This window comes from Sinohyriopsis cumingii, chromosome 3 (genome assembly GCF_028554795.1).
Source record: "Sinohyriopsis cumingii isolate HCF-2022 chromosome 3, ASM2855479v2, whole genome shotgun sequence".
NCBI lineage: Eukaryota > Metazoa > Mollusca > Bivalvia > Unionida > Unionidae > Sinohyriopsis > Sinohyriopsis cumingii.
The window spans coordinates 118,278,402-118,305,537 of NC_142963.1; the positions used below are offsets into that span (position 1 = coordinate 118,278,402).

The 27,136-nt window shown below is 35.1% G+C and overlaps 1 protein-coding gene across 3 annotated transcripts; it reads left to right on the forward strand.

Moving 5' to 3' along the window:
- Positions 1 to 10,787: 10,787 nt before the first annotated feature.
- LOC149803672 (dual oxidase maturation factor 1-like) lies at positions 10,788 to 19,121 on the forward strand. 3 transcript variants are annotated; one of them, XM_089953447.1, is made up of 10 exons: positions 10,788 to 10,887; positions 11,103 to 11,338; positions 11,876 to 11,933; positions 13,085 to 13,219; positions 14,093 to 14,185; positions 14,589 to 14,742; positions 15,138 to 15,352; positions 15,863 to 15,979; positions 16,906 to 17,147; positions 17,959 to 19,121. In XM_089953447.1, the coding sequence occupies exons 2-10, from the start codon at positions 11,165 to 11,167 to the stop codon at positions 18,439 to 18,441; spliced, it is 1,671 nt and encodes a 556-aa protein (XP_089809573.1). In that variant the 5' UTR covers positions 10,788 to 10,887; positions 11,103 to 11,164; the 3' UTR covers positions 18,442 to 19,121. The 3 variants fall into 3 exon arrangements, with proteins under 3 accessions (XP_089809573.1, XP_089809574.1, XP_089809572.1); XM_089953446.1 differs by lacking the exon at positions 10,788 to 10,887 and having other exon boundaries at positions 10,926 to 11,338; XM_089953448.1 differs by lacking the exons at positions 10,788 to 10,887; positions 15,863 to 15,979 and having other exon boundaries at positions 10,923 to 11,338.
- Positions 19,122 to 27,136: the final 8,015 nt, after the last annotated feature.

Sequence of the window (27,136 nt, forward strand, 5' to 3'; positions counted from 1 at the left end):
CATTGCTTTTTACTTCCTCAATGAAATCGTTTCATCTTACTGCAAAATTACATTTGACTAGGTTTCATACGCAGCAGGTCCATGTATGTAAGGAGAGTGTCTTAGCGTCAGAGTATTCATTCCGCTCTCAAACGATCAAGAAGATGGAAGAGTCAGCACAGATCGACCTGCTGGTCAAATATTTGCTAAAAGTCATACGAAAGCATAATTCACATGGGAAAGTGGCAACAAAACTTACTCTTTTGGTCGTTGATTTGATGAGAGTCATACGAAAGTGTGTAAGTGCTAATGAAGTTTGCTATATCTGCAAAGGTAAATGGGTATTTGTCTCCAGAATACCTGCTTCGTCTAAGAAAGAGAGACAAAAGTCAAGATACCTAATATCGTTGTCAGGAGAAAGGACACTGGAATTCAGAGTGCCCTACGAGAAAAGAGAAGAAACAAAAACAAGACGAAACAGAGAAGAGGGATTCAGAAGAAGAAGAAATTGAAGATGATGAAGAACTTGTGCCAGTAAAAACATGGAAATGGAAAAATTGACAATGTGAGCCGATGCGTTGGCCCTGATGTGAAATTTCATACTACCTTCTAAAAGAGAATAGACCAGAAAGAAAACGTAAGTGTCTCTTGGTCTTGACATTGTATAATAAGGATGGCGTGTTTTGTTTTTACTCACACTTTATGAAATTGTGCTCTTTCACCTCTCTCTATCCCTCTGGATCATGTTTTAGTTAGAATTGAAATGGAAGGATGTTTTCCTTCACGCACGCTCTTTAGGCATGCAAGTCCGTAAACAATAGTCAGTCTATTCGTCCATCATTTTGTGTCTTGATGTTTCCTAAATCACACACTGATGCCATAAAATAACGGGTTAAATGGGTTTTGTAGTGTTGGGAGTGGGGGTGGGTGGGGTGTAGGTGTTTGGCAGAGTTGGTCATTGCAGGTGAGGGCTTAGGTGCTTTCAAAAAACCTTTTCTTCTTCACTCTGTGTTGATGGAATACAATGGGTTATTTTCTTCACTCTCTGTTGATAGTATATATAAAGGGTTATTTCTTCACTGCGTGTGGATAGTGTATAATGGTTTTCTTCTTCTTCCCTCTGTGGTGTGCGTGTGTGTGTGTGTGTGTGTGTGTGTTCGCGTACGTTGTGTAGATCGCATATTTGGTTGTTTTTCTTCTTCTTCCTCCCGAGTGTGGATAGTATATTTGCGGTTTGTATGCGTTAGCGACGTTGTGTGGATAGTATATTTGGGGTTTGTATGCGTTCGCGTACGTTTGTGTGGATAGTTTATTTGGGGTTTGTATTATCTCCCTTCTGTGTTGATAGTGTATTTGGGGTTTGTATGCGTTCGCGTACGTTTGTGTGGATAGTTTATTTGGGGTTTGTATTATCTCCCTTCTGTGTTCATAGTATATTTGGGGTTTGTTTTTTCCTCTTCCCTCTATGTGTGTGTGTGTGTGTGTGTGTGTGTGTGTTCGCGTACGTTGTGTAGATCGTATATTTGGTTGTTTTTTCTTCTTCCTCCCGAGTGTGGATAGCATATTTGGAGTTTGTATGCATTAGCGACGTTGTGTGGATAGTATATTTTGGGTTTGTATGCGTTCGCGTACGTTTGTGTGGATAATTTATTTGGGGTTTGTATTATCTCCTTCTGTGTTGATAGTATATTTGGGGTTTGTATGCGTTCGCGTACGTTTGTGTGGATAGTTTATTTGGGGTTTGTATTATCTCCTTCTGTGTTGATAGTATATTTGGGGTTTGTATGCGTTCGCGTACGTTTGTGTGGATAGTTTATTTGGGGTTTGTATTATCTCCCTTCTGTGTTGATAGTATATTTCGGGTTTGTATGCGTTCGCGTACGTTTGTGTGGATAGTTTATTTGGGGTTTGTATTATCTCCCTTCTGTGTTGATAGTATATTTGGGGTTTGTATGCGTTCGCGTTCGTTTGTGTGGATAGTTTATTTGGGGTTTGTATTATCTCCCTTCTGTGTTCATAGTATATTTGGGGTTTGTTTTTTCCTCTTCCCTCTGTGTGTGTGTGTGTGTGTGTATGTGTGTGTGTTCGCGTACGTTGTGTAGATCGTATATTTGGTTGTTTTTTTTTTCTTCCTCCCGAGTGTGGATATTATATTTGGGGTTTGTTTTTTCCTCTTCCCTCTGTGTGTGCGTGTGTGTGAGTCTGCGCGCGTATGTTGTGTGTGTGTGTGTGTGTGTGTGTGTTTGTTCGCGTACGTTGTGTAGATCGTATATTTGGTTGTTTTTTTTTTCTTCCTCCCGAGTGTGGATAGTATATTTTGGGGTTTGTTTTTTCCTCTTCCCTCTCTGTGTGTGTGTGCGTGTGTGTGTGAGTCTGCGCGCGTATGTTGTGTGTGTGTGTGTGTGTGTGTGTGTATTGGTCTCTGTTTGTCCCTATAAAAACTCACTTTATCCCTATCAGATACACTCTACCTACCTACCTGCAGTAGCGTGTATTCAGGTCAGCCACTTGCAACACTGTTGACATTTATCCCCTAGTGTTCAGTACAGTGACGTCACTGACGCTGGAAATTTTGAGACTATAAATATCGAGTTGGGGATTTCCACATTTTGTAGCTATACATATATACTAGAATTCATAAACAGGAACGTCACTCAAGCTGAGGCTATAAAAAGATAGTGGGATTTTCCAAAGGAAAAACCCACAAGTTGGAGCTATAAATAGATAGTGGGATTTCATAGGAATTTCAGCTGATTATAGATACATAGGCATTTATTCACGATCGTCACAGAAGTTGATATTGTAAGTAGTTAGTAATTTTATCCATTTTAGTCTAAACCATTGTAACTTAATTTTCGGGGATATGTTTATTTTCCTTTAAATTCTGGAACAATTTCGTCATTTTAGCGTTACTTTTAGTCACATCCGTTTTGTCGTTGAGCATTTCCTTGATTATAGCTATTTATAGCATCATTACAATTATGCAAATTTTTGAACACCCCAGCAAGATTTCAGGTCTTGGTAATGCTTTATATATAAATCTCTCGCTTGTACTAGTGTATGTATGTTTCTGTCTCTGTTGTGTTTGACCCTCTACCATCATTGTCCCTAGACAATCCCACCATGTTCAATTCCCCTTGACGCTATACAGACCCACCATGTTCAATTTCCATATGTTCAATTCCCCTTGTCCCTAGACAGACCCAAACTCTATTCCCATGTTAATTTCCCCTTGTCGCTAGACAGACCCACACTATAATTCCATGTTAAATTCCCCTTGTCGCTAGAGTGACCCACGATTTCTCTCCATGTTAAATTTCCATTGTCCCTAATCTGACCCAGGGGTCTTTTTAATGCTAAGTCCCATTGTCCCTAATGTGCCCCACTTAACTACTTCCGTGGTATGCCTATTTAATCATAGGTTAATTGGACTTTTGTTTTAAGAACAAGTTAGAACAGAAATTACTGCAGATTACTATAATGTTTTTACATGGAAAAAGTCATTATTTTACTTTAGTGTGCAAAATAGTATGAATTTGATAGGGACTATTTTGGACAACTCAGTTAATCGTCAGTACTATCACTTTTCCATTTTGTACATTTTTACTTAATCAAAGGTATGAATGTATAAACAAGAATAATATTAAATACGCATAACACGTACATTGAGAGGACAACTTAGTTCTGTCTTAATTTTGTGTTCAGATGAATTTTCCTGGGCAGTCTAAACGGTTGGCTTGGTTACCGCCATAGATGAAGCCGAGATGGACAAGTATCGATTAACTAGAAGAGGTCATTTGGCGTAAACATGAGTCTACAAATACGGGTGCAGAGAGTGCAGTGGCAGACAGTTGACAGAGTGGCAACGTATGAACAATCAGGTAGAACAGAACTGCAGCTTTATATTTAAAATCAATTCAAAAGCAGACATTATTTATCACGTACCCATTATTAAACTTTGTTTAAGACTAGAAAAGTCCAAAACTAAATCAAATTATTATCGTCAAGTAATTTTAAGTAAATTTATTACGACATTGCCGTTGAATTTACTGCCATATAATTAGTATGCAATATTCTTTATAAAACCACGGCTATATCTCACCATACTGCTGACATACACGAGCACTAAAATTAATTTTATATTGACGGCTCCCGCTACAGTGTATATATGGGTTACAGTCAATACAATACATTAAGCTGGTATTGTGTATTGGAATAATATAAACTATTCAATTTAAGATTGCTTAATATATGCATGGTCTCCGGATTTAGATGTTTGATAGTTTCTTTTCAAAACATAGAGAATTAAATCATAATTTTCTCCAGCATTGAGTGACCTGGTTATGTTAACTGTAACAAAGATAGTATTTTATTTTTTCCATTAATTTGCAAGATGAACATTAAAGAAATGCAAATAACATGTTATTTCTATCTCTTCCCTTGTATGTCTGTGTCTTTTTATCTCATTTCTGGAAGTTTCAGATATATGGAGGTCAAATTGATATACGCAATGCATAATTATTCGCTAATTCTGAATCGTTCATACTTTGTAAACTATGTACGACTTTGTTATGCATAGATGTTGAACACTATCTTTTTGTATAAAAGGTAAATACATTGAACTCCAACCCGGCCTCTGTGCTCTGGCAAAGAAAACAAAATTAAACAAATAAATATAAAAAAACTAACAACAAAAAATCAAACGTTTCACCAATGTTTATTCTTATTTTACAAAATTAACAATGAAATATCAGATCAGAATATTCATTTCTGAAAAAGAGGCACTAATTTAAAATAAATGAATATATTGTCTTTTAAATATCATATTCATTTTTCACATATCTGTATTTTGTATTTTCTTAACCGAGGTTCAAATACTCATAGCTAATGATCATTACTGGTAACAGTAAGACAGCAGAATAATAATGTAGCCCAACGTTAAGTACTTCTTGTATGATCATTGGTATTTATTAATATCGGATATAATGCAAAAGGATACTAGAAAACAATTTTGTATTTTAAGATATTTACATGTGAAGACTGGAGACTAAACAATGCCTGCTACGATCTACTTTTACACTTTGAAGAGTATGAACTTCCATTTTTAGAATTCAAAGACTACGTCAGAATTTTACGTCAATAATAAACTGGGACGGATTAAGGCTTTTGGAGGCTCTGGGCACAGCCAACATAGGGACCCTTGGCTATCCTGTCTTGTCCATAGATATGGTTACAGTACTATTAACAAAACTCCTGTGAAATCAGACGATAATATGCGGGCCCCTTGAGCCTCGGGGGCCCTGCCTGTGAAATCAGACAATAAAATACGAGGCCTCTTGAGTCTCGGGGGTTCTGGGCACGTTGCCCACTTTGCCCTATGGATAATCCGGCCCTGCGAATAGGTAATTCAAAAGCAGTGATTACATTCATGTGAAAATCTTTATTTACTTTTATCAATAATCTATTCCTTGTTTCTATATCGACAACGCCTTACAGACACATCTTTGTTGAGAACTCCCACGCGTGTTATTGTTTCGTTTCGATTACGTGTGAAATAAAGTGCACAGGGTTTAGAAATGTAAAACAATGTACTAATTTCGGTAAGAACATATCTTGCAATGTAGCCATGTTTCTGAGTTAATCGAACATAATAAATAATAATAATAATAATAATAATAATAATAATAACAATAAGTAGAGCAATTATAATAGGTTTGCAATTGCAAAATCCCTCGCTTTACTATATATTACAATCCAGCTGGCAACAAAACAAAACCCCGACCACCCAATTATTATTATTATCATTATTATTATTATTATTATTATTATCAAAGCTAAGACACGAAATCAATTATAAATAAAGGATTGAATAGAATCTTTCATCAGTGTTGATAGATGTTTGCAAGGTGTTGTACTTGTAATGAAAGAATGTGACCCTAGCATTGTCTACAGACCCGACAATTTTCAACTTGCATTCGATTAATTAATTTTAACACATTAATTAAAACCTACCAACTGCATATTCTGTCTAACCATTGGCATATGTGCGCATTCATACACTACTACCACTTGGGTGCACATAATATTTCGGTCAAGGGCCACATTGCGTTTTCTAACACCCTTCGAGGGCCGCAAACACTAATTTCTTTAATATAATTACTGTTCACAGGCCAGATTTCTGTGTTGTTTTAATTTGCCATGATCGCCGGACAGAACATGTTCGCGGGCCGGATCCACGGAATATGCACTCCTGCACTAATAGCAACACTTAAGTTGTTCATTCCAACATACTCGCTCACGTACGTATACATGTATTTACAAAGAGGTATTATGTGAACGATTGACAATCGTAGTGGAATGGTAGGTACAGTATATTTAGATGTATGGGTAACAAGGCGGGCGTGTAATCCAGCTTTGTTGTTTTGAGTCACTTTATACATGCGTGCAATTAACACAACTTCCTTGTTATGCGTACGTTTAGTACTTTATGTATGATGTGTACGTTTATTAATATGGATGACGCATAGGGCTGGCGCACGGGTATGTTTACCCCCTAGGGAAAGCTTCCACCATACGAACACCCCCCCCCCCGGGGTGTCGCTTACGTTACACGTTAGGCCTCAAAATTTATTATTTTCGTTATTTAGTCTACATATTTAAAGACAATACATGAATAATTTGACTTCGTACTTCGTGTATGTCTCTGTGTGTGTGTGTGATTTGGATTTTTAACGCAGCTTTTAACATTTTTGCAATCATATCGCTACGATGTATGCAGCGAGGCAGTTTATAGTAATGTCTAGAACTAGGGCATCATGCCGCAGACATGTAGCATGATGTCCCACCGAGTCACATTATCCTGACACCAGGCCGACTAGTCCTAACACTAATCTCTTAATGCTGAGCGCCAAGCGAGGCAGCTATTGTACCATTTTGATAAAATTTTGGTATGACTCGGCCGGGGTTCGAACCCACAATCTTCTGCATCCGATGCAGATGCTCTAACCACTGGGACACCGGAGAGGTTTGTACATCGTTTTTGGCGCCTCAAAATATTGGCGTCCTAGGCGGCCGCCTAGTTCGCCTATTGGGTTAAACCGGCCTTGCATGATGCAAATAGTTTCAACTCAAAGACTAGTATAACTATACCGTATTTGGATACGTAATTGCATGTTTCGAATTATCAGTGAACAAGGTTTAAAATCTGCATGCGAATTAGTCATGACTTTAAAAGTGATTTGCAATAAAAGTTATTTGTTGAAATAAATTTCATGAATTCCCCCAAACGAAAGTTACAGCAGACTTCTAATAATCTGTACTTAAAAATGGATGCAAACTAAATTAAGTCACTGCATTTGCCAGTGACAGGATCTGCCCTTCCCTCCCTCACTCTTTCTCTTTTCTCTCTCTCTCTCTCTCTCTCTCAGCATCTCAGCAAAAAAGTGCACGAATGAATTCATGTTTTGCAAAGGCCACAGCGTTTGTGTATCCAAATAGTAGACTGATTTTGAGATCGAAATGGAAAACACCAGAGTATGCTTTTCTTTTGGTACAATAAGTGCGAAAAAAAGTCGGCTTTTTAGGCATGGCTGCACTGTTTACTTTCTCTACTGACTGTGTAATCAACATCAAGTGGCCTATGATAACCAAGTTCTTTCATGGCAACATGCTATAACCGTCTCGACTGGTTCTCCAAAATTCATATTCGACGTTGGAGGCTGCTACTTTCAATCTGTGTACATATGACCATTCGAAGTCTTAAAACACGAAAATAAACTAGAAAAGGAACTCAAGATATAAACATTAAGCGGAAATAAAACCAATTAGCCAAGTTAACCTTAAATATTACTGTACTCATTGGGGTTTAAAAAAGCCGATCAAACAAGAAATGTAATCATTGATAAAATAGTTAACATATCGAATTAACAATCGGGGTACGATATTACATATTGCGGTTAAGGTATATATGAAACGTTTATGCTGTCTTGGTGATATTCTTGTCCTTCACATGCATGTAAATTATCTTTTATTCGCTTCTTTAACTCTCTCATCATCTGTTCTGACATTGCATGTCAACACTGAGAGAATCTTCAGAAGCAACGACGAATAATTTACCTTCACTTAAATTTGGAACAGTATGAACCGTTTATAAGTATATAGAAGAAACGAGTAATGAATGGATATATCAAAACACTGACAGACGGACAGATGGCTTGGGGAATGAAGGGACTTACGAATAAAAGGAGAGAGATTGATAGATACGTATGTGTGCATATAGATATGGGGATAGACATATAAATAAAACGAAGAAAACTGAATTTTGCTCGATAAATATAGACATACCTATATGTCGATTTATTGTGTTACTAAATGATCTACATCTGCCATGCACATAAAAAATTGTTTATGCAAAGAATAAATTAAAACAGTTAAACCAAGACTTCCTGTCAGTTTTTGATTACATGCGGAATGGAAGATTATAATTCCATCAAATTGTTCGTAATCTCTCTCTCTCTCTCTCTCTCTCTCTCTCTCTCACACACACACACACAGAGCAAAGAACATCACGTCACACTCGAATTAGATGAAAATGTCAGAGTAGAGAGACTCCATAGACAATTTGTGCCATTTGAAATAAGTGTCAAAATATGAGTGTTTCCATACTATTTATTAACAAAGGCGGAAAAGAGGGAATTATATTAACTTTGATGTGAGTATTAAATTTTTGGCTGTTAGATAAAGTTAATCCTGATTGTTTAAACTAATCGAGGGGTGTGGGTTTCCCAGAAAAATTCAAGGTTTTAGGTCTTCTTCCTAGCGACATTAGTCAGTCCAAGTTTGTGAATATCTCAGTCTTATGTGATATGTATCATGTATCCTTGGAATGGATTTTACTATATATTGAAATGTTAAGTCAAGGAATTGCTAGTTATCAAGTAATATACTTAAGACAAGACTTGAGGTTCATTCATTCATTAGTGTAATAAAGCTGTAAATTCTTTTCCAAGCAAGAAATCGGCACATGGCGACAGAGATAATCCAGTTATTGATTTATAGCGTATTGGGTCGCATTACTAATTACTAAGATGTCTAGTTGCGTCATGGTTCCAGTTAGAAATGCGGCCAGCAGTTAGGAAAAATACATTAATTTTATGATGATAGGGTTGTATTATACAAGTTGCTAACCTACCATATTAGCCTAAGTCAGCTGGGTTAAGATAAGGCGATATCTGACATAACAAACTTGGGAATATTGTTAGACTCCAGAAGAAAACAGAACAATGTTTATGTTGCGTTTTGTTTATTTGAAAGAAACAATAGCTCCATATGTGTACCACACAGTGGGAAATGAGAGCAGACAGCCAAGTTACGGTTGATGACCGTAAGAGGCTGGAGAGAGAGAGAGAGAGAGAGAGAGAAGGAATAGGAATACAGAGACTCTGACCTATTAAAAATGTTGACTTTGAGAAGACCCACAGCTAATGATCATTACTGACGTTGGAAATTCAAAACAAGAATAAAGTTGGAAGAAACGAAGTACTCCATGTATGAGTCATGGTATTTGTTACTTGCTATATCACGCAAAAATCTACTGGAAGAAAACGCCTGTATTAATTCTATACGAGTGAGTTCGAGTCTCGGGAAAGACGGATGATGGTATGTGAGAAAGATTGCCAGTAGATTCCCGTGCGTCGTAATCTGCCCTGGGTTTTTCACGATTGTGACGTTTCTGCATGGCAACATGAAGTGCAAACAAACAAGTTTAAACTTCCTTTTACAGAAATCAGTGCCTAGATTACAATTTCACGTCAGTGACAGGTGATTTAAGAAGCCAGTGGTAATGAATACATGCATATAACGTTGTATCTCGAATAAGCTTATGTTGCACATATATCTGCAACTGTATTGAATGGCAGAATTACATTGAAGGGCCGTAGTAAATATTTATCACGATAAATCTAAATCTTTTAAGACAACTATGTATGTCGCTTGTAAAATTGAGTAATTTGTTTAGTACGTGTAGAAAACAAACGAGAATGCAAAATATACCTTGCTGCCCAATACCAATAAGTATAAAACGGTACATAGAAACAAATGCGTACAAAAATCAAAATAAAATGGACTAAAATAAACTAAAGCATGTCAGGAATGAATTATATAAGTTTTTGTTATATGCATTAAATTATTGCCACACGTTATTTATGGTCTATACACATATTTTTAAAATATATTTATGTAATGTCATTTGTAATATGAATGGGCTACACGAATGAAGAAATTATAAGCCGAAATAGGATGGGTTGTTTCTTCAGAGAATGTTCTTAGAATTATTGCTTTAGTGTTGCGATTTAACGGCCAGAGATTGTATTGTAGGAATTCTCCTATCTTCTGGTACATGCTAATCAATTGCTCAGCAAATCCTGGAATGGCACAATAACATTTTGACTTTTGTATTTTTAGATTCCATGCAACATATGCTTCAGATATTTATAGCCTCAAATAGGTATATTTGTTGACAGACTTTATGTTAATAAGTACCAGGTAGGGTCTTTTTAAGAATAATCAAATATCACTAAGGACATCATATTTCGGTATACGCTACCGCAATGATTCTATAACTGAATGAAAAGGAAAGTAGTTGGAAACTAGGACACTTATTATTTGGAAATTTTACCATTTAATGGTATACTTGCGTAATTGCAAAACAGGAAGTCTTTGGAATATACATTGGAAAATAACTTGTTTATAAATAGCATGAGGAAGTCGATGTGCAAATACTTCATAAATTAACTCATTATTCAATAACTCACCAATAAAAACGCTTGCTCGTTTGAAAGTTGTGCATATAAGCACAGCAATTACAAGATAAGTAAACATTAAGCGAAATAGGCAAGAGAACAACTACAGGTATAGGTCCTTTTGAAACATACATATTATTTGTTGATTAGAAGTTCTGTAATCTTTGCATAGTCTTTTACTTTTTCTAGTCTCTCATTGTAAATTGTACACTTAGAACCTTCTTGAAATTTATGTACACACACCTATGAATTTATCAGTTTATACAGGAAATTCAGATGTCAAATTTTCTAACAAGTTTACTTTGATTTTTTCGATCTTTTCAGATATTTTGTAGCAACAGTGGTCTTACTTGCAACATATTTTGTTATTCATTTTTCCAACAAGAATGTCTTCATCCCCGGATCTATATTCAGCATTCCGCACGAATGGTGGCCCCACCGTGTACCCTGAAATAAGGACCGCCTGGCAGGCGGACATCTTGGGATCTGGACTCATCTTTGCGTTTTGCATTCTTGCAGTATCTTTCATTGTTATCATACCTGGCATAAGAGGAAAAGAGGTAAGTTAACCCTACTCCATTATTAATTGAAGTACATTCGTACAACTGTTACTTTGTCATGCATCCATCGTATTTTATCCATTTAAGTATGCAATTATTCAGCGTGGAGAGCGAGAGAGAGCGAGTTAAGAGAGAGAGAGAGAGAGAGAGAGAGAGAGAGAGAGAGAGAGAATGGTTATTGAAAGTAACTACTGTGAAATAGACTGTTCTTTAAATGTTGTGGAAAATGTTTTCCACTGTTTTTCACCATGATAATAAATGTCAACAATAATATTTTTCGCTGCTAATATGGATTCCCCATTTTGATTCGATATGTTTAAAATGTATACATATCGTTCAAATTATTTTGCAGGTTTCACCCAAGGTTATTCCTCCGTTTTCATGTAACGCACAACTTTTATAAAGTGTCCTCTCTCTCTCTCTCTCTCTCTCTCTCTGTGTATATATATATATATATATATATATATATATATATATATATATATATATATATATATATATATATATATATATATATATATATATATACCTTTTCAGAGTGTATTTACCATCGTCAGAGTTCTAACAACTTTGTTTATCGGAGCAGTGATACTACGTAAGTATTCAGTACAAATATTCGTGTTGACTGTATTATGTACGCATTCGTGATGACTATATTATGTACGCATTCGTGATGACTATATTATGTACGCATTCGTGATGACTGTATTATGTACGCATTCGTGTTGACTGTATTATGTACGCATTCGTGATGACTGTATTATGTACGCATTTGTGATGACTGTATTATGTACGCATTCGTGATGACTATATTATGTACGCATTCGTGATGACTGTATTATGTACGCATTCGTGATGACTATATTATGTGCATATTCTTATCAATTAAATTCCAAATACGTGTATCGGGATTGGCTTGTAACCCGGATGTGAATTTCATTGAGAAACCTTATCACGTTAAGACAAATTCACAGACGTGGTGAGATATTGTTTCTAAGAGTAACGCCAGATACCAATATTTACTCCCGGACTTTATTTAAATCATACAAACTTTTGTATTCATTTGTAGCGACGGTCATTAGCAGATAATACAATACATCATTACACTCTGCTGAAGAAACCATTGTTCCTTTAAACGTTATCGATAAATTGTTATCACGTACGACAATACTATGCATGTATTGGTCCTATTTTAATGGAAGCAAATTTCTGAATCACCATTCTGTGTTTGAAAAGAAAAGGTTAGACGTATTGTGTCATTGTGAATGTTATTTCACTGCTTATTTCTGGTGATGAGCTGAATCAACAGGCTTTTTTACATCGAATATTTGAAGTCTTCTTATCATGTGGGTTTATTTCTTCGTTATTTATGCGGTTTGTCTTGTCTGAGATCTCGATTTATTCCAGATTTTATATATATATAAATATTTCAAACAGTATCATGTTATAATGAAATGATTGGATAGCTCCTACTCCACAGTGTAATTTTGTTTTTACGTGTTAATATTTTAATGTTTTTCTAATCATCGTCGCACGAAAATCGCCATTTCAATATTGGAATTTTGTACGGCTTGCACTGAAACTATACATAAACCTGTCGTCTTTTAAATGGTATGCGTTTCTCTTGAAGCAAGAAGTGACACACTAATACAGGCCTTTCTTATAAATTTTAGTAGGTGCGAAAAGAGTTCCTCTTTTCTTAAATAAATATTTTCTTTGCCTACTGAATTTAGTCTTTATTTTCAGTGACCAACTTTGGCTTCACTTGGGATACGGCTGATATATCAACTCATACAAAATACAAGGCTGGTATTAGCGATGGAATACAGGCAGATGTAGGTGTTTTCATTGGATTGAGAGGAATAAACATCACGCTGAAAGGTACAAATTTTACGTTTTCTACCAACAGTCATCACTAGAAACACTCTAATACGACCTAAGCGCAGAATATTAGTAAGCATTTTTTTTTTTTTATTTCGCTGTCACGACAAATGTTTAAGAAATATTGTATAATGTTAGCTGGTGAAACTATCAAAGTTTCCTCAGCATTTCGTTACGCTACCCACTGTGCTACTGATAACGTCCGCGTCCAGGAAGTAGATTTACTAGATATTACAGGGATATGACGATTATTGATTTCCCAAAAAACTTGATATTAATATATATAAAAAACTAAAATTAATCTCCTCATTAGATTGGGATATAAACTAAACATGCTTATATTCATTAGCGTAAGAGAAACTTTAAGCATTGAAAAACAGATGTTTCACAGCATATCTTGCACCTCATGCTGCTAATTAGAAGATGCAGTGTTGTGGTTCTTTGATGCCTACTCTTCATACCTAGTCTGCACCAAAACCTTATCAGCAATTATTAAGTATTGAATTGAAACTTTTACTTCTGTCTAACTTTCGATCACTTCGAACGGGGAAGTCTCTCGGAAAAGGTAGAGACACGAGAATTAAATAATACTGTTGAAATATTGCAAGCCAAATATTCTCGCGACAATTACTTTAGTTCGAATTTAGCGACGAGACAATGTCTGAGGAAAGGTGATTTAATTTAACGGCGGCTAAAATATATTGAATGAGAACCAACACAAGAGAACTTGCATAACTGTGTCGCGAATATGCTGCATTTTGTCTAATCCCTCAAACGTGCTGATGCGAGAAAAATCATGTTTACTAGATTTCATTACGTAAGGATCTGCAACATTCAAGAAAAAATGAACACAAACCCATTTTTAACTTATAGGAAAACCGGAACATCAATTAAATGAGACCATCAACTACAATGAGCACTTCTCATGGGAAGGGACACAGGGTCGTTTTGGATATGGACCGTACGGTAAGACGTGTTCCTAAAGGTCATTACATGACACAGTAAAATTATCAGTCTTGGAGTAGAATAATCAGACACCGTCTTCATCTGCTGATTCTTTCAAGGTTTTCGATATTAATGATTCAATTAGCAATTAAAATTCTTACTTTAGTATGGAGCGAAAATATGTTATTTAGAGACTTAAGTCTGTACAATCTCATCCACATAGGTTACCAGTTAATACAATTTTTACATTTTAATTTCTTTGACCGACATTGATAATTATGATAATTATTCATCATTGGTCAGTCTCGTGATTTTATAAATCACGTTACTACTACCACTATAACTACTTCTACTACTCATATTATTCTTATTGAATGTGTTATTATTGTTATTATTATTTATGTATTAATTGTTTTCATTAAAGCTAGCCGCATCAATCAGGAATACCGTGCCGCACAATTCCGCGGTCTTCCTCAGCCTATCCTCTGGATCGCTGAATACTTTGTCTTCGATGAAGAGGGTGTTCGTTGGGGACGATTTTACAGAACTGCTGGGTTTTATTCAGAAATTCTGTTGTGGTAAGATAGCACAAGATATTAATGCCTTTCCATCAAGACAAATTATGAATACGTTTGCAAATCTTTAAGGCTTACATCCAGTACATATATATACAGCCGTCGGTACAATGATCAAATTATATGCACAGACACACACACACACACACACACACACATATATATATATATATATATATATATATATATATATATATATACTCTTTTCTTCGAAAGTGTTTTAATTATTATTTAAAAGAAACATAAGGTTAACATCATTACCTCGCCTTTGTCTACGTATTATTTGCTTATTAACATTTTGTTTATTATAAACCCGGAAGTAGGTACCGTTCTATGGCTACTTTCTATATATGTTTACTTCTCATTGTATGTAACAGGATCTATATTACTCATTGCAGGCTAGCTTTCGCTCTGTGGCTTCTGGCCAACATACTGTTCTTCTTGACTCTACGCTACGCTGCATATGTTCTGGGACTGTGTGGAGCGTGCATGATCGGAGCCACACTTGTCTGGTCAAACGTTCGAAATCCTTTTGAGCTCATGATTCCATTCACAGATAAAGACATCCTGAGGTTTTCCTATGGAGGCTCCTTCTGGATATGTATGGCTTCAGGTATTATATTCCACGTAACCTTCACTCAAATCATTCGCAGTATGTGGTATCGCAACGTTGTCCGGACCATGTAGCGAGTGTTTCCACCCGGATCTGAACTATTTTGGCTACCGTTTAAACTTATTTGTCTAGTTCATATTATTCTTCTCATAGCATAATGGACAAGGTATTCCCTCTTACAGGAAGAAGATGTTCGTTGCTTCGTTTTTGTATTCTGTGTAGAACTTTCATTTGGATTAGTAAGGTTTATATTTAAGTATGACATGGATAGATACTATTTTAAATTTAATGTATCTATTTGATCCACATTAAACGTCAAGCAAATATATGTACATCAAGTGTGAAATAAATTAATTCAATCACTACATAGATCGACCAATCAATTAATCAATCAACAGTACGGCTGACTGAAAATACCAACTGTATTCTCGTCACTCTTATTTTAAATCAGCTAGATTTTCAAGATAACTGAGAAGTATAAGAAATTATCAAGCATTCATTTTTTTACAGGAATCCTAAGCATTATTATCGCCATTGTCGTCTGGATTGTCAATTGGAAAGCACCTTTAACTGCAGCAGCATTTTTTAGCATAGATGCTCGGTGGGATCAAAGAAAGGATGAAAATGGTTAGTGTTGTGATACTGCTTAGCATGTGTATGAATATCTCGAGAGAGTCGATTTGGAAGCAAACAAACAAACATTATTTAAATTACACAAAGATGTGTATTGTCTGTACAAGCAACGAAACGATGAAACAAAGCAAAACAAAGCTCTAACGAACATTAACATTTCCACCAAACCACAATGTGCTTTATTGATGTTTTCATCTCTAGAATAAAAGAATCATCCATCCAAACAAAATGGGTTATATATTGAAGACTTACGCAGCTGTACGAATGAATATACCCAGTAATGCATCTCATGCTGTGTTATTAATTGCAATGTTAAATAATATCTTTCAATTTATCAATTGCACTGTGAAATAAAGTATTTCATATTTATCACATGTTTGCTTCAAATTGAGTCTTTTAATGTTCACCAATCCTTAGCGCTGACTTAGTTTTGCTCTGAGGTGACGATTCACAGAAAATTATCCAGTTAGATTACAAAAGAACTTCAAACTGGCATAAAAGTATATTTAATATGATACTATTAATTATTATATTTGGACACACCTTTTTATATGACATAATTTTGCGCTATATTGGAAGAAACCATGAACTTTCTATTCCACTCTCCCGAAGTTTTTTTTACGGCTACGGATGACATGAGTAAATATGGAAATATGTTTGATTTGTTTAATGTCACACAAAAATACAATCTGTTACTGAGAACCATACTGAATTCTGGCTTCTACATCATAAAACGTTCAAGTATTTGACTGAGAATAGCCCTTGAACATGTGACTAAAATGTCCTAAATCTAAAATTTCAAAAATTACATTAGATTTGGAGTCTAAGTTATGTATTTTGTTCAATTTTATAAGTTCAGAAACTTTATTCTGAAACTAATGTTGTTGTTATTATCACAGAAAAGTATATTCTTTTATCAGATCACAATGGAACAGTGGAAAGACCAAAACGAGAGAACCTACACCTAGAAGATCTTGATGGTCAACAGTCTGGCAAGAAATCAAACAAGGTTACAAGAAGCTTTGACGACCATGTTCACAATGACTGGGACTCAGACGTCGAGTATTACAGCGATGACGACTTGCCACCTACAGATGAAGAGAATAATGACGGCGATTATTCTTCTGACGAGGGCAATGATAAAGATCATAATCAATGCACGGTAAAAACTGGTCCTCTGTATTGATGATAAGATGATCACATTCTCACTTATTGAGACTCTCAGACTCTCAGACACTCGGACTCTCAGACTCTCAGAGTTTTCCTATTACAAAGATATGCGGTGACTTGGTACTTTAGTTCTTGGGGCCGATAAGGTACGGATTCAAATTGTACCAAATAATCAGTCTGGTCGGATACCGTAGTGTATTTTTGGGCAAGTCAGTTTGCTCCAACTGCGTTAAAGCTAAATTACCTTCATGTGTTGATGTTCGAAAAAAAAACATACCAAACCAAAAGATATTACAGCCAGAAACTCTCGGTTTGCAGGATTGAGTTTTGTATATTCTGATAAAAGACACATTATCATTGATACAAGATATGAAGTTTATACTTTTTACCGTAAACAATTCTGATGAAGGAAAATTGGCCTATTTAAGATATTAGCTTACCTGCATTATACCGTAGATCTACGAGATTGTTTTGAAACTTTCTTCATTGATTTGGTGCCAAGGAAACACGTCCGTTTTGTATTTCATTTCTCTTAGATAAATAAACCTTTGTTTCATGTTTGAGGAAATTTTTCCTCCTCTGTTAGATTATCGCATATGGATCATTGAAAAGAATTTGATATGCTCAAACGTGGATCTGACCAATGTAGACAGAAGGTACCATCAGTTAATGCAAACATAGATCACAAAAAAATCAATTACATTCTACTCATACCTTTTAAATTAATTAAGTTTTTGTATAGGAATCAAATGGATTATACATGTCCTTGAAATTTATACTTTTACTCATTTGTGTAATTTTAGGAGATGACCACGCCAAAAGTTACCCCATATGGACTCGTAATTCCAAGACCGAGGGCGGAGACAAAAATAATTCCATCTACCGGTACACTCACCGATACTTTATTAATAGGCTCGCCTTCGAATGTATCCACCGGCTCATCAGGTATTGGTTCGGAGGCCGGGTCCATATCTGGTACATCAAATGCGTCCACAGGGATCTCCATACCGATCTCAGAAGGCAGTTCATCCGGTGGCAATATAGGAATTTTCCATGATGATAATGGGATTTCGCGGAGCTGCACAGATGGTAGCATTCCACAAGATAGCACTACCTTTAGATATGTTAACGTCGGAAGAACATCGTCAGCTAAACAAGCAAGAAGTCCTAGTGCTGGAAACGTTTGGTCAACACGAGAGTCTACATGGTTTCCAAACGCAAGAAGGAAAAAAGAGAATTCTGGAGTTAGGGTATTTGACAGACATAATCAAGTCTCTCCGGTGTGAAAGCTTCATTGACTAAATTTAGGCGTCAGGACAATTACTGGAAAAACATCTTATGAAGGGAGGGATGAATGAAGAGAAAATCTACTCATCCCTCACATTACTTGCCCATACATATAGATTTAGATATGCGAAATGCATAGTTCCATTTAAGTATTTTGTAACGGTAATTTTCCTACCACAAATTCGTTGACTTGTTCACCAGCTCGTAGAGATTCGCCCTTATGATGCTTTTCTAACAAATAACATTGGATGTAGAAAAGGGCTTGTTTGTGCAGCCAGCATATCCATGGCGTTCAGATGGACAATACTAAACTTGTGTATGTACGTTTGTATTATGCTGCATTTACTTTTGTCTTCGACATACGTTTGGTAGCATACTATTTCGCATACATGGTCTATGACTTGCACAAACCTGTGTTTTCTTTTTCAAGCAGTTTGGGCAAATTGATCTCTTGTTGAGAGAGAGAGAGAGAGAGAGAGAGAGAGAAAGAGAGAGAAAGAGAGAGATATCAGAACGCATAAAAAAGAGCAAATCCCGTATAGGGGTTTTGTATCAAATGCCTAGTCGTTGTGTGCCTTTTGTTATAAATTGTTTTACATGATATTTTATTGATATCCGGTTTGTTTTGAATTATGGTGTCACAGGTAAAATACGTACGCTAATAAACATATTTAATTTACGAGTCTTGCTTTGTTGGTTCGTTACTTAACATCGATATTTTCTGAATTTGTGAAGTGCAATCAAGACTGTTTACAAGGATGAAACATATGATAATACATGTATGCATGTCTGTCTATTTATCGATCTCTTTCTTTTAAAACAAATATATATATATATATATATATATATATATATATATATATATATATATATATATATATATATATATATATATATATATATGATTGCCTGTCAATCATTGTAATTGTATGTGTATGGGTGCTTATGTACTTATTGCAAACTACTTTGAGTAGTGCATTATTTGTAAATTAATGTCGGTTCTAATCAAAACACTGGCATTATACGCAGTAACTGTACTGGCTACGTACATGAAAGTGCGATATCTCCTACAAATTTTAAATGATCCCCATTTCATTTAAAGATGCCATTGCATTGATATACCACTTCTTAATTTCTAAAGAATCTAGATCCTATGTTTATATTTGAGAACAATCTAATCCCACATGCAAATTGGCAACCTATTTGGATGTATGGTCAAAAAATAAATGAATGTTTAGTATAATTCGGATGCAGTCAAAATACAATTAGATGAGGAAAAGAAGTTAAGGATAAAGAAATTAAGGACTTGCTGGAACGTTAACGCCGGAACGCTTTCAAAATAGGCAGGCAAAGCAAAAATGTTCATACGCCTGTCATAACCCTAAAGGCTAAATATGTACACATTTTTCATTCAAATAAAAACCAGAAACTGAACTGACTATTTGCCAAAGGTAATAGAGGCATACGATGATAGTCATTAATAAAAAAAAATACAGATGACAATAGTTGAGCAAAGAATGAAGTCTACATCTCTTTTACAGAGACGAGGTGACACACCTCGCCTTCAGCGGCGACGGAAGCACAGTACTTAGATAACGGTAATTAACGCACGCGAACGCACTGAGTGTTCGAAAGATAACTTCTGGAACGTGACAGATGTAGAACAAACACAGCATTAAAAAAATAACAAGTTTATACATGCGCAATATTAGAATTTGTATTTTCGAAACATCCAGAAGGAAAAAGAAATACACCCAAAACACGAACGTTAAACGACAAAAAATGGTACCTTAGGAAAACGTAATAAGTAAAGACAATGCCCTGCTAAAAATAAAAATGATATAAAATTTAGGAACAGTCAACCAAACTGTGCAATGTGAATGGCACGATCTGTGGAATTCCCACAGGTTTACTGATGGTTAGCTTTGTATAGTAGACAACAATATCTAGTATATTTAGTGTCATTTTAGAAGGAAGTTGATCAAGAAGTAATAACTTAAATGGACCTTACGAGAACTATCCTCCTGTGTTATTCATATCCTTTAAACGCAAATTCAAATGAAATGTATGGCATTTAATGAAAACGCCAAATGGAATCCGGCACTTGCAATCAACCAAACATTGCTTTTGATGGATCTCGTGGTACTTCATTATTTATATGTAGCAAAAACAAATTCAAAGAATCAAATGTTTTGACTGTTCAGCACTTCCTACATTAAGATGGGTCAGGAACAAGATACTCTGATGCATCTTTTTATTGGATCTATGGAATGCCGTTTAATTGGATGCATGTGATGCCTTTTAATTGGATGTATGGTATGACTTTTAATTGGATGGATGGGACTCCTTTAAATTGGATGTATGGTGTTCCTTTTAACTCAGGAGTGGGTAATCTACGGTGCGCGGGCCGCATGCGGCCCGCCAAGGGCTTTCATGCGGCCTTGGAACAAGTCATCATTCGCACTGACTCTGTTTATGTTACTCTGTTTATCAAATAAATGTACTTCTTTTGAAGTTTAAGTTTAAGTTTTAAAATATTAACAACATATTAACAACTGAAAATTAATTAGATGTTATTTAGAAAAACCTTTTGTTTTTGCTATTTCAAATATTAATTATTTTACTTAATGAACTATGCGGCCCGCGACAAGGTGTAAATTTGTGTATGCGGCACTTGCACTGGAAAGTTTGCCCACCTCTGTTTTAACTGGATGTAGGGTACGACTTTTAATTGGATTTATGTCTTCCGCCAGATTTTCGTCTCACTAAAATGGAGCATGCACTGAATGGTTAATAATACCTGACAGAACAGGCTTTTAGAACATGGTGTCGGTGGTAGTCTTGAGTTCGTTCTCGTTATATTCGCATTCCATTGCAATAAGAATTAATTGTCATTGAAGTATTACGCATTATGCTTCGTGTAGTTGTTGGACCAGACATGGAGCTGTCTACAGACCTGGGACCGGTTTCAAGAAGCAACGTATTTTTACGCATAATATTTTCGTACGTTTCAAGCGGAAGAAAGCCTTACGTTATTTCTTATGTGTGTTCACGAATATATCCTTTGCAAAATCTCGCACGTCTAAGGAAAACTTTTGTGTGAGCTACTCTTTTGTATGAGAGATAGGCCGATACAATGTAAAGGGCACCTGAAAGATTCTTACAAAGGACATCAATGAAGCTGACGACAAGAATGCCTTTACCTACTGGAGATAGTGAATGATATACGGTATTATTTCTGCTTAAAGACGATAGGGTGCAACCGGGTCTGTGTGTGTGTGCGTGTGTTTTGTCACGGAATGATATAAACCTATCGTTTTATTTATGTTAAATACATGTACTCAGATTTCGTTTTTATTGTGTACAGTGTTGCCCGATGGTGATTTATGTATATCCATATTATGTCGAAACAGTGAGTTCGGTTTATACCATGCTGCACGAGCGAAGTGCATGCGTTGGGAAAAACGATATTCATCAAGAGCACAGATCGATGTAGGGCTACAAAATCGGGGTATAAGTTACCTCTCCGTAGAGCAAAATGTCATATTACGAGAAGTCTTGTCAGTGAGCAGTCTACTTTAACGACACGCGATCTCCAGATTTAGAGGTATGTAAATATATATTAGTTTCCTATTTGTATTATAGGATATAATTATTATACTACCAAATTTATTTTGTACTTTTGGTAACTCTGGCTTGTTTTGTATACTGCAATGTTATAGCCTTTTTCCTAATTTACTTGTATGTGATTTAACATAACGATTTATATTTGCAATAACGTTGCATTTATTATGGGACGTTTAGTACTATAAGAGTATTGTCATACACGGGTTCGCTTCTGATCCTGCTTGTCGCTTTGTATCGTTGTACCGATAATAAAATTTGTATATAAGATTCAGCTCAAGTTTACAGTCCATAACAAGGGGCAGACCATTGGTGGTGGCTCCTCAACCTCCCGGCAAAGCGTTAGGGCTTAGGAGATATTTTGCATTTCATGATTTGAATGAAAATTCGCAAATCATATTTCATACATTTCACTGTTTTATTGAAACGGAACATTTTACTATTTAAGTAAAGCATATCATATCTCATTGAACCATATCATTTATTATTATTTGTGTAAAAACTGTCGACGTCTACTTGAATCGTTTGATTTCATTGCGTGAAATCACTTTGCATCGTAAAAATGTAAATCTCGGTACTGTGTAATGGTCTTTTCTTACATTACATTACATTATCAGGTTCGTGCATATTATTGTCCAACATTTGGATCTTGTATGTGCACGAATCTTTTCCACTGAATCATTAATAAATAAACATTGTATTTTTGTTACCAACATTGGTTTTCGTTATAATCCTACCATGACCAGGTTATTTTGTTTGATCTCTCTCTATCTCTCTCTCTGTTTGTGTGTGTGTGTTTGTTTGTGTGTGTGTGTGTGTGTGTGTGTGTGTGTGTGTGTGTGGTGACATAGTTGTGATTTTGTTAGTCGTAGTCACTGTCACTGTGGCCTTTGCCACTGCTAAAAACAAGACCTTAAAACTAAAGCCTTTAAAGACATTTACATCCATTAATAATGGGAGAAAATTAAACATTAAAATAAATTTTACATTGAGAGATCTCGCTACTATGTACTGTAGTGTTACAATCAGTCGAACAAATTCAGCTGTACTGTGTATAGGAATAATATTTATAGGTTACTGCATTTGTATGGAAAAATATTAACGAGTTTTTCGGATGGATACTGCACGACCTTGGGAATGCAGCATATCCATCCGAAAAAAAACTAGTTCATATTTTCCCATGCAAATGCAGTTAGCAATTCATTTTATACTCATTTTCTTCTACCTAAGGCTTAATTATATAAACAACAATACACTACACTGAATTTATGCTGTATTACAAAACTAATTAACAAGGGTAGATTCATCATTACACAACAACAATATTAATGTGCATATAACTCCGCAAAGCGAAATTTGAATGTAGTCGCGCGCTCGTGATCACTTTCGAAAGAAATTGTCATTATGGCCTACTTAAAATTGAAATTTAAAGTCATATTGTGAATTAATGTGCATTGCAGCAACTTTTTTTATTTGGTCTTTAATCAAAGGAATTTGGTATTTTTTTTCAATTTCACTAAATTTTGTGATTATGAACTGGATTTATCTGTGTCATTTCTACATGAATTATCTGATTGATTTTCTGCCATTGAATGTTTGGAATCGTGCGTGAAAAATATGAACCCTTCAATTGTAAATACCAAAAGACCAAAAAGACGCTATGGAATATCAGGTTCATTTCATTTTGAGTGCAGTAAGGAGGATGTTATTGTACTTGGAATATAGTCGAAATTACAGTACAATTTCGAAATGCGTAATCAAACTTTAGAACCCATGACATGGCTGATGTAATTCGGATTTGCCTTACTAAGATGGTACATTTTGAGGAAATTCAGGATGTAAAACTGTAATTATATTTTTTGCCATTCTTATTTCGAGCTAAAGAAGACACGTTTATGCCTTGTCACTTGCATGCTCTTGGTAGGAACCCCAGCAGTGTTAATGTTAAGACATGTATGGCTTATATCGATAGCCTAAATCCGAATCATTGTATTAAACAAGTTAACGCGGAATATTGTAAAGCAGCTATTATGTGGCAGTCCACGAAACAGCTGCTTTAGATCATTCAGAAACAAAGTTAATCAACCCAAACCTAAAGCTGCTACCTCATGAGTGTACATGATTTGTTTATAAAGTAGTTCTTAATACACTAGGGCACACGTATCTTGCATGTGCGTGTAATATGAACGTGTTCAATATCATACCGTACTGCACAATTTTGACAATATAAAGCTAATGGAGACGAAAATGAGCATATAATAACATTTATTTAAATATGAAATTGCATATTATAAACTTGACCTTCAGCGTTTATATAAACAATTGTGAGCTTAGCATTATACGAAGCTGATAGTGTTGTGACAAACACTGTTGATGTAAGTACTATGCTATTGTAAAATGCTTTACGAACTCAACATTGGGGTGGTCACACACACACACACACACACACACACACACACGCACACACACATGCCTCAGGATCGAATGTGTGTAACAACCATATAGATAGATAGATATATCTAATACATAATCTTTTACACATCCAGGGAGCGGATCAAGTTAACAAATTTGTATTAATATTTGTCCACTAATTTACAAGATTAACAATATAGAAATGCAAATACCGTGGCATCTAGTTCCGTATCTTCCTTTGCCTGTCTGTCATTTTTCTCTCTACTGTATGTTGCAGACATAAGGAGGTAAAATTTATATATCCAATGCATACATACTTCCTAATTCGAACGCTATCATACTGTCTAAATGTTATATGTCTTTGTTATGCATGGATGTTGAACATAATATCTTTAAAAATAAAATTATGAATACAGTTCAATCCAACCCAGCAAAAAGAGTATCTCTGGCAAAGAAAAGAAAAGTGATATATATATATATATATATATATATATATATATATATATATATATATATATATATATATATATATATATATATATATATATATGGGGGGTAGTGTGTGTGTATAACTTGATAAATCAATGAAAGAATTAAATATTTCCCAAATATTTTATTGTTCTTTTACAAAATTAGCAGCGAAGTATCTGACGCGAATATTCATTTCAGACAAAAAGGAATGAAGTCCGAGAAAATCAATATTATGTCTTTTGAGCGTTATATTCAGTTTTAACACATCATGAATCTGGTGTATTTGTTCACATCAAGTCAAAATACCCTTAACTAATGATCACTGCTGGTAGCTGGAGGCATGGGATAATAATGCATGCAAAATCTAAGTACTTCTTGTCGGATCATTGAGATTTTTTTCTATCGTTTATAATGCAAAAGCATACTACAAAATATCGAACGTGTACAATGACATTGTAGGAGGTAAGTTATAGTCTGAAGTCTAAACATGTAAGTATCGTAAAGCACACGCACTTCCTTTTCCAGAAATCGACAACTATATTATCATTCTATATCAATTACAGGTAACTTGAGGGCAAAATGGTATTGAATACATTCGTGTGCAAGTCTTTATTTACTTTTGTCAATAATATAATCATTGAATGATTATCGACAATGTCTTAAGAACACTTCTGTGCTGAGAACTCACACAGGTCTTATTATGTTTTAATTACAGGTACAAGGGGTTCCTAGTTATAAATGTCCTTCAATGAACTAGTTTTAGTCGGAATATATCTTGCAATTTAACAGAGTTTTAAGTTAAGCCTCATCTGTATAATGGATAATAATAATAATAATAATAATAATAATAATAATAATAATAATTTTAATGGCCTTGCAAAAGAAAATTCCCTCGATTTCCATTTTAATTCGAATAAGCAGGCAAAAAACCAATGAACCCGATCACCCATTGATGATGATGATGATGGTGATGCATTATACGACAATAACAAATCAATTATAAATTAAGGATTGAATATAATCTTTAATCAATATTGATAGGTATTTGCAAGGTGTTTTTAATAGAATAGTAATTGCATCTAAACAATCTGTCTCAAGCATTGCACTACAGATCAGTCAATTTTCAACTTGCATTCGATTTGTGTCTCAAGCATTGCCCTACAGATCAGTCAGTTTTCAACTTACATTGGATTTGTGTCTCATGCATTGCTCTACATATCAGTCAATTGTCAACTTGCATTCGATTTATGAAATGTTTCTCAAGCATTGCCCTACAGATTAGTCAATTTTCAACTTCCACTCAATTTATGAAATGTGTCTCAAGCATTGATCTAAAGATCAGTCAATTTTCAACTTGCATTCGATTTGTGTCTCAAGCATTGCCCTACAGATCAGTCAATTTTCAACTTACACTCGAATTGTGAAATGTGTCTCAAGCATTGCCCTACAGATCAGTCATTTTTCAACCTGCACTCTATTTGTGTCTCAAGCGTTGCCCTTCAGATCAGTCAGTTTTCAACCTGCACTCGATTTGTAAATTATTATCTGCATGTTCGGTCTCACCTAGCCAAATTTTGCTACATGTGCACTTACAAATCTTGCTAGTGATACGTAGTACAATATATACTCTTGATCACTTGCGTATACTGTACTTATAAATATGTCATATATTATATATATATATATATATATATATATATATATATATATATATATATATATATATATATATATATATATAAAGACAGAGACACTGCATCGGCAGGTAGGTAAGTAGGTAGATAGGCAGAAGGTTAGATGCATATGTAGCTGTGTTGTTTTTGAGTCACTTTATGAGTGTGTGTGCATTTAACAAAACTTCTTTGTTATTCATGCTTTTCGTGCTGACTATATATGCACAATTTATTAATATACATGACGTAGACAGTTTCAACTCAATGACCAGTATAACTATATTTGGAAAACTTAATTGCATGCTTCCAATTATCGGTGAACACATTGTGCATGAGAATTTAATGCCATAATGGTGAATGAGCAGCTAGAAAACAATGACTTTAAAACATCTATCGCAACAAAAGTTTTTTCATGAAAGAAATTTGATGAATTCCCCTAACTAAAAGTTATTATTTACGTTTTAGTGATCCGCACCAAAAAATAGATGCGAGTTAAATTAAGTCACTTAAAACT